Genomic DNA, 13,304 nt, shown 5'->3' on the forward strand with positions numbered 1-13,304 from the left:
TTACTTTGAAGCTCCAAGCTCCCAGAAGTGACGTCGACGTAGCTTTAGCAGCAGAAAAGCTATCAGACTTGTGTTGATAATAATAAACTCCTGGACTATGTACAAACTTCCAAATGCATCGTTTTGTGAGTACAGACCATATTTGTACTACTGTAGAAGTTTGGTGTCATGGCATGTGATTTTAGTGTGGTAATTTTGGAGATACTGCCAGGGTCCGTCAGCGCTTGTACTAAGGTATTCGGGATAACTCAGTAACTCAACTGATGTTCAGCCAATATCGGAAAAACTTCGGGTGGGCCACTTGGCTGGATGTCACGGTTCAAATGACCCTAGGGTGAATCTACTCCGAAACACTTTCTAAGGCTGCATCGAACGGTAACGTTGTGTCCGCTGTCATGTTGAATTAACACTCTACAAGCTTCGGTGTAGCGCATAGACATCGTCATCGTCTTGCTGCCCCCCCCCATTCTGTAATCGGTTCCCAAACTCTGGCAAAAATAAGGGCGGTGGTTTCCAGGCTGACTTTGCAGTGAGAATGAAATCGAGCGCAAAGCAGCATGGGAATTCCCAGGCTAGCAAGAGTTCTGTCATACCGAGTCCAGCGCTGAGATACTTCATTTGTTGCCAGAAATAAAGACTTCATTTAACTTGAGATTACTCTGGCTTGTTCTTGAGCTTCCAATTAAAGAATCGATCTAACAAATATATATGTATATATATATATATATATATTTTTTTAGTCACACTCGCCGAAAGCCCGCTAAAACGCTGTGCATTTATCGAGACTTTCAACCCCAGGTAGGCCAAGTATGGAGAAATGTAAGAAAATAAAAGTATCTGAAGAAAATTGGTGCAAAACAACCCTTACAGGAAAAAAGACGTGTACGCTTTCTCGGCCTTAAAGGTAGAATAACGCAACAGCGCCCCCGGCTTTAAAGGTAGAAAGGCGGCAATGCTTTCCCGGCCTAAATGGGTTAAGTAGGATTCAGCTAAAATAATATGTAGAACAATGACTTTTTGTTAAAGTGCATAATTATTTCAAGCTCTTAGCTGTGAAAATGTATCAGCAGAAGGGATTGCTCCAAAACAGGGATGTTGTGCTTGAATTCATCAGTTTTTTTGTTAAAATAACACAGAGATGGAACAAATAGTTTACCATAATTGTGACAACAGAATGCACACCTTTCTGGGAAAATTGCTACCTTAGTTTATCAAAAGGATCTGTATATACATTATGTTTACTTTTTCCTACTTAAACATTTTGCTCCCTTTTTGTTTGAGTGAATGACTTTTATTAAACGTGAAGAGAGATACCAAAATTAGCTGTGTACCAAACACTATGTAAATGTAAGTAGTAGTTGCCTTCATCGACATCCTGGAAATCATTTTCATTTCTTCTGACAAAAGTCATTTGTTTTTTGCTACAAAAGCGAACAAAGCATTTAGTTATCAATTTGCAAGGGAACATGTAGTACAAGTGAGTTCAGAGGTGGGTGCAAGGGTACCAATGAAATGCCATCTACTGAAGTTAGTGCTCCGCAGGGGTCATTCATTTGAGCTGGAATTTTGCTGAACAAAAGCCAGCCTGACCCCGAGCAAACACCCCCTCAGAGCACTGAAAGCTGTCCAAAGTCAACTTCTGCTTGGCTAAGCTTCCCACTCACACTCTCACCAAATGTTGAGTAAATTCACCTCCATATATGAGGATTTTTATTCATTTCAGCCCCTTACCCACCTCACCCCTCTTTTTTCCATCGTTTTCCTCTCCTTTATTTCCCCCCACTTGACCTTTCCATTCCCTTCATCCACCTACTTTCCCTGCTGAGGACTTTAGCACATACCCTGGACCCCTGGCTCAGCCCTCAGCAGTCACATGACAGGGATTCAGAGCTTCAGACCACTACGGTTCAAAGCCCACAACTCTCTGTGCAGACTCTCCAGACAGCAACATCAGAAGGCCACTCCCCCGTAACGCATCTCAGCACCGTTGCACTTGTGCAACCTCTCACTGAAACTGACTGTCTGCCTCCATTCCCACATTCAGGTAAGTGGACTCTTGTGTAAGTTAGAATGATGAATGGATATAATTGGTTTGACTGAACTGATGGTTTACTGTTAAGTTTTGACTATTTGAGTATTAATTTAAGAATCTTCAGAAGACACCAAATGAATTGATTTCTAACACCAAAACAAAGCTTTAGTCGATCCACACGACTTTCTTGAAGATTTTAACTGGACTCAAACAGTTGCTCTCCTCTAACCAATTGTTTATCGATCAAGCCTGCACTGTGTGGCATATTGTTGAAACATCTTCAAATCAAATAATCCAATTTGATATTCTAAAATGTATTTTATTACAAAAGCAAAACAATCAGATTTTCAGTTGTTCGAAAGTGCTTCATTTCACGTTGAGACGGCGACAACATGAGTTCTGTCAGCGTCACAGACTGTTAAGATATACAGTTGATCAACGGGAGGAGAATCACTAAAAAAAGCCCGCAAATATGCAGCACTTTGTAAACGTCTGATATAATATCATCGCTCCCATGTTCTGAACCTTGTCCTAGAAGTTCCAAACCTCACACTGGTATTTGTGGCTCACAACCTTGAAACAAGGTAGTGCTTTCGCCGACTGTGTGAGCTTACAAAAGGGCATTCAGAAAGCGCCAGAATGATTTGCTTAAACATAATGACGATGAACTTATTGTGTTTGCCTGAATGTCAAACTTCATGGCTACGTTAGACGTTCATAACTACGTTCTGTGACTGATAATGCAAAAAAAAGAAACACTAAAAAATAAACAGAACCATTCAGAAGAAGAAGAAGAAGAAGAAGAAGGAATTCCAAGAAGGAATGTTTCTATCTAAGATGAATTACAGGAAATCTAAGACTAAACTTGTAACATCATGTTTGCACCGGCAAACGTGAACTAGACAAACAAGTCTTCTCAGGTGATTGTGCCTTTGATTGTGAAACATGTCATGAGTGACTCACAGCAAGTCGTTTGTTTCAAATGAATTGCTGACTCAAAGTTGCTATGAAAAATGAAGTTCAGCCCACACAGAGGAGTAGAAGCACACTATAGCTAGAGTGTGAAGCCAAAAGCTTCTTGACTCTTCTCACCCTCTCTGCTGCCTGCGTGTTTAAAGAAGGGCAGGCCAGGAGGTTGGTGTGCTGGTTGGGGGATGGAAAAGTGAGGGGGAGGAGTCACTCGGACTGAGGCCTCCCTCTTCACTCCCCCTCCTCCTACCGCTGAGCTCCCTAAAACAGAGGGAAAGCACATGGTGCCTGGTTTTGAAACCGCCCTCTAACAGTAAGATGATGCAAGTGTCATGGTGGTAGAGGGCATGTGCGCCTGTGCAGTTCCTCCCCTGTCAAGTGCGGCACAGACACGGAAGTAGAATGTGAGCCTGTGAGTGAATGAGCATGTGTATGTGTGTGGGGGAGAAGTAGAGAGGGAGGGGGGTGCACTCACACACATTTTTGCGACAGATGTAACTGAAGGAACCGTGATCTCGATGGAGTGAAGGTTTTTGAGAAGAGAGGTCAGAAGAAAGACGGCTCTTGTGTTCTGAGCGAGGTAAGAGAAAGAATCCTGCTGCCTGAAAACAGCATTTGACTGGTGTAAGAAGAAGGTAAAGGTTATTGGATTGCCAGCTTAAATTAGACCCCAAAGCCTCACGTAGTCGGTCCATCTGCTCCTTTTTACGACGCGAGGGGATGAAAAGGTACCAAGATGCAGAGTTTGGATTTTAGATTGATACAGAGGTTCAGGAAGTTGGAGCGTACAACATTACATCACAGTCAGTATTTCTTCCTTGTATTACTGATTCACGTGACTGATTCAAAATGTTTGAACCTTTTTCCTCTCAAGCGGTGCTTTTCTTTGTCTACCATTGAGAGGTTCCTTTGACGTCGGTGTCCCATTGAGAGACCCCGGAGGACACGTACTGCCTTCAGCACCACAATAAAAACACTCACACGGACGAGTTTGTTACAGTAAACAACCTTCTGCTTTGAACCGGAGCTAATCCTTCACATCCCATTCAGATGTAGCTTTATTACACAGCTAAATAATGGTTGCCCTTTCGTGCGTCTGTTTATGTCACGACACATGGGGCTTTTTATGGGAGCACTGTGTCAGTGTGTGAAAGGTTAGGCATCCACTGCCAGCCATGTAAGAAGGATGGAGGTGGTGGCAGGGAGAGGCATAACCCAGGAAGGTCAGTCACATGCGAATGTGCTTCACACTTACAAAAACTGTACAGTAGCTACCAAATATCTTTCTGAATGAAAAATTTGGTTGAGTAAACTTGCGTTTGATTGTCTTTGAAACAGGGCCTTAAGATATAGGCGATAGGTAAATAGATTAAACTGGCTCTTGACACTCATGCGAGAGATGAGATACCTTCAAATCCATTCAATTAAAATAAGGGGTCCTGGATTAGGTAACAACAAATAACACCCTGGATTTCAGAGGTATAAATAATCACACAATGCTTACTTAACTCATAAGAACTACTTTTTGCTACTTGGTGTTGTCATTGCTATTGAAGTGTCATCACATGCCTGCGAGGTCTGGTTCAGGGTCGCACGTAGGTGTCTGTCAGAGTCGTCCTCACCACATGCAGAGTGAGGGATTTTGGGCATTCAACCATAACGGACGGTGTAGGTACCAGATCGTCTCGGCTTCCAGATCAGCTCGGGGTCCGTCGTCTGCTGAACACGTCACACAATATGGCTGTACGCTTGAATGGGAGTACATTGCGATTGGCTGTACGTCGGACAGTTGTGTTTGGCTCGTTTTTTCTTTCATCTTATAACCTTATGTGTGCCTTGAAGATGTACAATCCGATTTACCTTTGTGTATAAATCAGGCATGAAAATGGGTCAGGGGTTAAAAAGGTGAGAAGAGCGCACGCGCGGCCCAGGGGGCGGGGTATGACGAGCTTTGTTCACCAACACTGTTTCACTGATCTGCAGGCGCCAAACACACACACACATTTTCTGGAAAACATCCCCTATGTTGAAGGACACCTCCTGCGCCTTCACGCAAACCTTTCCCTCAAGTTTGACCTAAGCCCATCTCCAGCTGCACTTGATCCCTGAGTCTATCTGCTTCACAGCTGCAGCATCCTCCTCTGTTAATACACTCATCCTGCAAGAATATTTTGTGTTAGTTCAAATTGAACATCAGTATTAACTGTAAACAGGGCTCGAAATTAACTTTTTTCACCACCACCCAAAATGACAAGAAGATATTAATGTTACTAGCCAAAAACAAAATGGCTAGTACGTTTTCTTTTCTACCAGCCACACTAAGCTTAAATTTACCACAATTGGGCCAGTGTTAAAAGAAGAGCTGGTTTCTGTAACATGGTTACTCAGATGTCAGAACAGTAATTGGTCGTAAGTAAATGTCACTCTTAATTTAGATTAGTGGTGTGGTGTCATAACACTAGCACTTTTGAGAGCAAATAGAATGGCCAATCACTGTTTCTCACATTTGGGTAGAACTAACCACTGGACTACCAGATATCATTTCACCCTGGTGTTTAATTGTTCGCTATTTTTAGGCGGCTTGAAACCATTACATTTCAATGAATCAATAAATAACATTACTGGCGACCAGTGTTTCTGTTACGTAGCGTTAAAAACAAGCTCGACACTAACTGTATTAACAATATCGAGCGAACAGGAGCTAATCATTTCTACCGGAGCTTTAGCTAGCTCTCACGGTGTTCAAGACAAGTTGTAGCGAACAGTGAAAGTTCTTAACCCATGTCAAGAGAGCTCCTCAGTTGAAAAAAAAAAACAATCTCGGCTTTCTAACTATCAAAAAACGCCCAAATCAAGTCTGCTGTTTTTTAAAACCATCCAGCGTGAACAAGGAATTTCTCCATTCAACACCACTGAGCTTAGTTTCCATATCACTCGTCTCGCAAAAGCAGGCTAGCAGGTAACAAGTAGTATTTAACATCTGCAGCCGTCATGAGCTAGATAACGTGTTATGCCCTAAACTTGATTTTCAGCACGCATGTTAGAATAACATTTATGTACACGTTTGCCACATTAGGCGACTTACCTTCCATCAGTCAGTTTAGATCCAGCGGGAAATGAGGTTGCCATGTCAATCAATAAAAATGTGATTTTGCTGTCTGAATCAGTGGAATATTCGTAAGCGAGGACTGGCAACCAGGAGTGGGTTGTACCAGCTGATCAGAACACCAATAGAAAAGAAGCGCTAGTTATTAATAGCTATTAATCTCGATTGGCTGTAACCATTTGTATGCGTCAGTGGATGTACCCCCCCCCCCCCCCCCCCCCAAAAAAAAAAAAAAAAAAAAACTCTTCGGATCTACACGATTCACACAAGTCACCTATTTTGGGACCAAAACGGCAAATTTCGCCGAAAGGTGAGGGATTTTCATGCCTGATAAATGCCACATGTTTCTGTACATTTTGTTAAAAGTCTTTGATAAAAAAATTTTTAAAAAAAGTTGAGATTGGCTCAGACAAACTTCGTTGCGTTCGACGTTCACGACAGACAGATAGATAGATGGATAGATGCCATTTCTTTAAGCTAATTTTTCAGTGTGTGTCTTATTTACCTAGACTGTATGTAAATATATATATATATATATATATATATATAGTGTATGTCTATACACACATATCCAACGGAAAATTTTTTACCAGTTTTATGTACATTTATATGCAGGAGTCCACATGCATATAGTCAAAGAGGTTATTGCTGCTCAGCACACAAACAATACACAAAACTGAAAATGAAGCTTCTCTTCAGAGTGAACCAAAGTGGCCAAAATGACTAAACAAAACAAACTAGATTTTAAAGGTTTGGGGCTAGTGGTGGTCAAGGTGTGGTACACACTATTTTGTAGGAAATATTTAATTTCTTCGTAAAAGCGCTCCATAGCTGCTGCCGATCACCGAAAGACGGAGAAAAAACTCTCCCACGCACAGTGCCTAGTTACGGTTACTATGGCTACAACAGCCAATCACAATGTACTCCCATTCAAGCGGACAGCCATATTGTGTGACGTAATCAGACGATGACGAAACCCGAGCCGATCTGGTACCTACAATGGACCTATGTGCTGTCCTTCAAGAGCCTGAAAGCGCATGGCCGTCTGGGATGAGGGCAAATTGTTAAATGCCGACTGGTTTGAAAGTTTGCTTGACCTAGGATTTGACCACAAAGCGGATGAATACTACAATCTACAGGTTTGTAATTCAAACGAAATTAATACAGATGTAACTTTGTAGGGTAGGAGTTGGATAAAAACGAAAGGCTCGTATTCCTAATGAACAACAACAACAAAAAGCTGAAAATCCTTTATATTTCTAGGCTGTGATCCTTCGAATTTCACTCATCAAACCGGCTTTTGTTTTCAATCTGTTTCAGATTGTGCATATTTCCTCTTCCTGCTTTATTCCATTCCTACCTCCATCATGTCACTGCTGACTCACGTGCTGGCGTGCCTTTTTGGCATGGGCTCCTGGGTGGCCATCAATGGGATGTGGGTGGAACTGCCCCTGGTCGTACATGAGATCACAGAGGGCTGGTACCTGCCCTCGTATCTCACAGTGCTCATCCAAATGGCCAACATAGGTCCTCTCTTCATCACCCTCATGCACCGCTTTCGTCCAGGGGCTCTGGACGAGCGGCCGGTAATCTACTGCATCGTAGGATTGGGAATTGTCGCTACATTCCTGCTGGCTTTCTTCTGGAAGCACACGGTGACTATAGCTGGCTCTTTGCACAGTGTGCCGCTGCTGATTTTAAGCTTCCTGCTGTCTGTGGTGGACTGCACATCATCTGTCACCTTCCTGCCTTTCATGATGCGCCTGCGTCCGCAATATCTCACTACGTACTTTGCAGGTGAAGGCCTCAGCGGTCTGGTGCCTGCACTCGTGGCTTTGATTCAGGGTGTCGGTGTAGTCCACTGTCAAAATGCCACTGTGGCAACAAACTCATCAGCTAATAATTCCCGCGTGGTTGGCAGCGATGAGCTAAAACCGGTCTACCTGCCGGCCAGATTCTCCGTCGAGGTCTTCTTCATGTTCCTCAGTGCCATGATGGTTGTGTGCCTGGTGGCCTTCATCCTTCTCAACCACCACCCAGCTGTGGCTCTGGAGAGAAAGAGCGACCGGTACTTCAGTGCTGACCTGGAGCGTGAGAAAAGGGAACAAGGTTTGTCTCTGCACACCCAGACACCGGAGCAGAAGCCAATGATCAGTCCTCTGGATGCAGTCAGGAGAGAACCCAAGAGCTCTTTTGGGAGGGGGACGTACAGCAACTTGGAGGTGATGTTCATCTTCGTTGTGCTGGCTTGGATCAATGCTCTGACCAATGCAGTGCTGCCCTCGGTTCAGTCCTACTCCTGTCTGCCTTATGGGAACAAGGCCTACCATCTGGCTGCCACCATGGCTGCTGTAGCTAACCCAGTGGCCTGCTTCATCGCCATGTTCATTCCAGTAAGGTGAGAAACATCATCTTAACAAATGTCTGGTGTATTGAAAAAAGATATCAGTGTCTCATACTACAGTCAGACAGAAATGTTTAGGTCTGACTTCATGCAATTTGGTTTCAGGTCTCTCATCTTCATGGGTTTTTTGACCATGTTGGGGACTGGATTTGGATCCTACATCATGGCCATGGCTGCTCTGAGCCCTTGCCCTTTGCTGGTCCACAGTACCTCTGGAACTGTGGTCATAGTAAGACTTCTTTCTTCTTCACACAGTCTCTTATACGTGCATTAATACAAAGGTGAAAGTTCCGCATGTCCCGTTCTGTCTTATGAATAGTGCTACACCTTACAGAACAATAAGGGTACCACCCAGATGTCAAACTCACTTAGGTTTTGGCTTATGAATTGGAGCATGTAATATCATTGGCATGTTTTGTTATCATTTCAACTCAGTCTTGTCTGATTTGATTAAGGCAGTGAGCTGTTAAGGAACTGCTATTAAAGTGATGTCTGATTAAAATCAGACACAAACGTTTGAAAGAAACGTAATTTGGATCAAATGTCCAAAGATTTTTTTTCCCACCTTGACGAAATCAGAATTTTGGGATGACTGTTTTCGAATTTTCACGTTTTTGTCCAAGATGATTTAAAATGAAAAGAAAGACGTTCGCCTGTCATTCTTTCACAGTAATTCAGAACAGGGCAGCTAAGCCGTTTTCACACATGAACTGAGTTCTGAAATTTCCCATAGATGTTTCAGAGGGTTGGCACGCGAGAGAGCAAAATGTCTGTAGCATTTGCTCCGGACTTTTCATGTGATTTTCCAGCCGTCTCACCAGTAATATCACCTGTAGACTGCAGAATGAACTAATGAGCACAAATGGAGCAGCTAATCTCACAGAGCACTTACTGAGAGTGTGCAAGTGTGTGACTGCTTCATACTCATGAAAACCGTGGCCGGGTTTCCATTGTCGTTCGTGAGTTTCATTCAGAGGTTGTAGCTTTTGCCTTTTTTTAAGACTCTATGCACATATGGGGAAATATAAACAACTGTTTTACCTGGTAAAGATTAAAACAACATGACTGACCGGTGATCTCTGAGTTTAGGAAGCAATAAACTCACGGGATTAACCAGCATCTTCCCAAGAATGATTTAACATCCTAGCTATTCCCAGAGATTAAAGTAATACTTGAAGAATTTTCCTCTTGTTCATGTCCACCACAGTTTTTTTTCTCTCTTTGATACAATCATGGACAACTACTTGTTCTGCTGAATTCCAACCACTAAAAATGTTCTCATGTGTCTCAATGTGTCAACACGTCACAGCCTGATTTATTTTCTTCAACAAATGTGAATGTGTCTGATTCACATTTATGTTTTCAGCTTTTGCAGCTTTTCAAAAGTTCGCATCGGATTTGCATCACTAGTTAATGGAAAACTGGCTCTTTTGTCTGACTGACAAGAAGTCAGCTGCAGGCAGCCATAGGCACACTTGATAATATATATATATATATATATATATATATATATATATATATATATATATATATGTATTTGTAATGATCTGTTTTCAAAACAAATTATTAGGTAGTTGTTTCAAAAGCCCCAAATTTGAGTTGTTAGGGAGGAAAATAAATGAACTAATTTGAATGATTTATTTAAGCCATAAAACCATTCTATTGACTGTGAGAAAACCTTTGATAGTGTCTCAAAACGAGGTGGGTGTTAGTGGGTGTTAAGCTTAAAAATCATGACTTTGTTCACCTTTTCAAAAATGGTGCTAACAACCCTGCAATAATAACGATAATTTTACACCTTTATTTAAAATAGAACACAGAGCTTAAAGGTAAAACTCTGCACTAAAAAAAAAAATAAAAAAACTACCAATCAGGTAAAGGTAACACAGAAGTTCTTAAAGGTCAACACCGTCTACAAAGGAGGAACTAATTATTGAACTGATTCTGCTGATCCTGAGTCAGTCAAAGTTTGCAATCACATTTCTGTATTACAGAGAGCAGATGGAATTTCATGCTCAATATTGACCTCCCCTCTGCAGGTGCTGGCCTGGATCCTGTTTGTCCTGTCATTGTCCTATGTGAAGGTCATCATTGGAGTGATCCTGAGAGATGAGGGACACAGCGCTCTCGTGTGGTGTGGAGCTGTAGTGCAGCTGGGCTCCATGTTGGGTGCTTTATCCATGTTCCCGCTCGTCAGTGTCTATGGACTTTTCAAGTCAGGCGATGCTTGTAATACCAAGTGCTTCTCATAGACACTAAGAATATTTATGTTGAACACTGCTGTACAAGCGCTAGTATGAATTGCACTTATTTTAGTTGCACTGAACTCAATGCAGTCATGAGTTTGACATATTCCGACATGTTTTAAGAGAGCTGAGAGGTCACAGGTGATCATTTTCCTACTGCATCACTCCATTTTTGTCAGATAATTTATGTATATTTATTGACAAATGGAGTGAGTTCTACAAAAACCTGAAACTGTATCCACATGGTCGGGGCCTCAGACCACAAATGACCAAATATGAATGGATTTTGTCAATGTTATACATATCCTTATCAATTCAGAGGTCATTTTACTTGAACTTTTAATATGACATGAAAACCTAATTGATGTTGCGTCTGTAAGAACATGGTACTTTTGACTTTGAAATGTGCCTTAATTGAAGATGATGAAAGATTCGTGCTTTTTTGCTGTACATAGTTGTTTAACTCAAAAACCTGCTGTGTTTATGTTACTGGATTGGAGAAATTGTTCAACAATACCAAATAAAGCAAGGTTTATTCAGAACTAAGAATACGCATACAATGTTGTCAGTCATCTACACTCACACATGGTATAATGTGTCCCCATCCCTAAAGCTGGTGCAGAGGGCATCAGAACTTTTAGCAGAGAGAGCACTGCATGTGGGGCTAAAGACAGTGGTAATGGTTGCCGGGAGGGGACACAAATACGACCCCGATTCCAAAGAAGTTGGGACAGTGCGTTAAATGTAAATAAAAACAGAAAGCAATGATTTGCAAATTGCATAATCGGATATTTTATTCACGATAAAGCATGGAAAACTTAAAGTTTTAAAGTTACACGTTTTACTATTTCAGGAAATATATAAGTTGATCTTTAACTCAATGAGAGCAATGCAGTTTTGAAGAGTTGGGACGGGCTTTTTCCCACAGTGTAGCATCTCTACTTCTTTAAACAACAGTTTGGGAACTGAGGAGACTACTTGCTGGACCTTTTAGAAGAGGAATATTGTCAGATTCTAGTCTAATACAGAATTCTAGCCGTTCAACATTCCAGCGTCTTCTTTGGTTCAGAGAACATGGATCATCTTCAGACATGGCGCCTTCTTTGCATGACAGAGCAAAGAAGAACAAGAAGAGGAATTTGCGCCACTGACCTTTCCATCTTTTTGCTGCACCTGTCCCAACTTTTTGAAGACATGTTACTGCCATCAAATTAAAGATGAGCTCTTTTTTTTTAATTTTTTTTTTTTATGAAATAGTAAGATGTCTAACTTTTCAACATTTGAAGTCTTTTGTGTTCTATTCTGAATAAGAATTTTATAAGCAGACACCCTTTCCACTTTTAAAACCAGGGTTAAAACTTTCCTTTTTGATAAAGCTTATAGTTAGGGATGGCTCAGGTAATCCTGAAACATCCCATAGTTAAGCTGCTATAGGCCTAGACTGCTGGGGGCCTCATCTGACACACCTTTCCTCACTTTACTCTCTTTATGTATATGTGACATTATTGTGGTCATTAACTCGTGTTTCCCTGTTCCAACAGATATCCTTTGAATGGTGTTACAGTGCCGCCGTCGCGGTGCCCCCCCCCCTTTCTGTCTTCTCAAACCCCAGCTGGTCGAGGCGGGTGGCCACCCTTCCTGAGTCTGGTTCTGCCAGAGGTTTCTTCCTGTTAAAAGGGAGTCGTTTCTCTCCACAGTCGCCTCAGGCACGCTCAGGCCGGGAGATTGGACCGAAAAACAAAAAGTTTTCAGTGCAATCTGTTGGTTTTCTTAGCTAGGAAATTGTTTTTGAATTGGCTCTATATGAACGAATTGGATTATTTTATGAATTATGATTATTATTAATTAATTGAATTCCAATTGGCTTGAATTGGACTTACTATCTAAGTGCCTTGAGATGACATTTGTTGTATTTGGCGCTATATAAATAAAAATGAATTGAATTGAATATTATACCAACTTTTTAGTTAATTTAAAGCCATCATAATGGCTTTCTGTCGGGTCATTTTTGCTTTAATGGTATAAATAAGAGTGTTCGTTTTCAGCTCCCAGACAGTATGTTAAGGGAACAAGAAGCTAAAAAGAACTGCTAATACTCATGCCTAATTGCTACGTGAACAGCCCCCCTTGGGGCATAAACAGAAGACCTCGTGGAGTTTCATGTGACGTCTGCCTGTGGATTCTTTGGGTCCTTTAGGTGCCTGCAGGGGTGGACTGGCCATCTGACATACCGGGCATTGTCCCAGTGGGCCGTTGACCCAATGTGGGCCGGTGCTGTCCACTATGGTTTTTTCCCCCGTTTGTTCGTTTTTCTCTAAATTCCCTACAATTGGGGTGGCCAATTCTCTATATGCACGATTACTTCCAGGTTTTGAATAAGCCAGCTCGGGCATTTCCTATCCAGATCGAGATGGCGTTCTACACTGAAAAAAGTGACTTTTTGGTGAAGTAAACTCTATTAGAGTAACTGTCATCATTTCTACCTTGTATTTTTAAGATTCAGTAAGAACTAGAGCTTCTTAAGTAAAATTTAACATTTTATTAACG

General features: G+C 41.7%; 1 protein-coding gene across 2 annotated transcripts; it reads left to right on the forward strand.

Moving 5' to 3' along the window:
- Positions 1 to 1,904: 1,904 nt before the first annotated feature.
- Positions 1,905 to 12,987, forward strand: slc52a3-2b (solute carrier family 52 member 3-2b). Of its 2 annotated transcripts, none has more exons than XM_075464944.1 (4): positions 1,905 to 2,044; positions 7,428 to 8,505; positions 8,617 to 8,740; positions 10,551 to 12,987. In XM_075464944.1, the coding sequence occupies exons 2-4, from the start codon at positions 7,475 to 7,477 to the stop codon at positions 10,761 to 10,763; spliced, it is 1,368 nt and encodes a 455-aa protein (XP_075321059.1). In that variant the 5' UTR covers positions 1,905 to 2,044; positions 7,428 to 7,474; the 3' UTR covers positions 10,764 to 12,987. The 2 variants fall into 2 exon arrangements, with proteins under 2 accessions (XP_075321059.1, XP_075321058.1); XM_075464943.1 differs by lacking the exon at positions 1,905 to 2,044 and adding an exon at positions 3,194 to 3,581.
- Positions 12,988 to 13,304: the final 317 nt, after the last annotated feature.

Source organism: Odontesthes bonariensis, chromosome 5 (genome assembly GCF_027942865.1).
Source record: "Odontesthes bonariensis isolate fOdoBon6 chromosome 5, fOdoBon6.hap1, whole genome shotgun sequence".
NCBI classification, from domain to species: Eukaryota; Metazoa; Chordata; class Actinopteri; order Atheriniformes; family Atherinopsidae; genus Odontesthes; species Odontesthes bonariensis.

What these genes read in the sequence shown, in the direction of transcription:
- slc52a3-2b (XM_075464944.1), top strand. Translation starts at nt 7,475, where the DNA reads ATGTCACTGCTGACTCACGTGCTGGCGTGCCTTTTTGGCATGGGCTCC. An exon ending in GCCATGTTCATTCCAGTAAG is followed by an intron (nt 8,506 to 8,616) that starts GTGAGAAACATC and finishes ATTTGGTTTCAG; the next exon opens with GTCTCTCATCTTCATGGGTT. An exon ending in CCTCTGGAACTGTGGTCATA is followed by an intron (nt 8,741 to 10,550) that starts GTAAGACTTCTT and finishes TCCCCTCTGCAG; the next exon opens with GTGCTGGCCTGGATCCTGTT.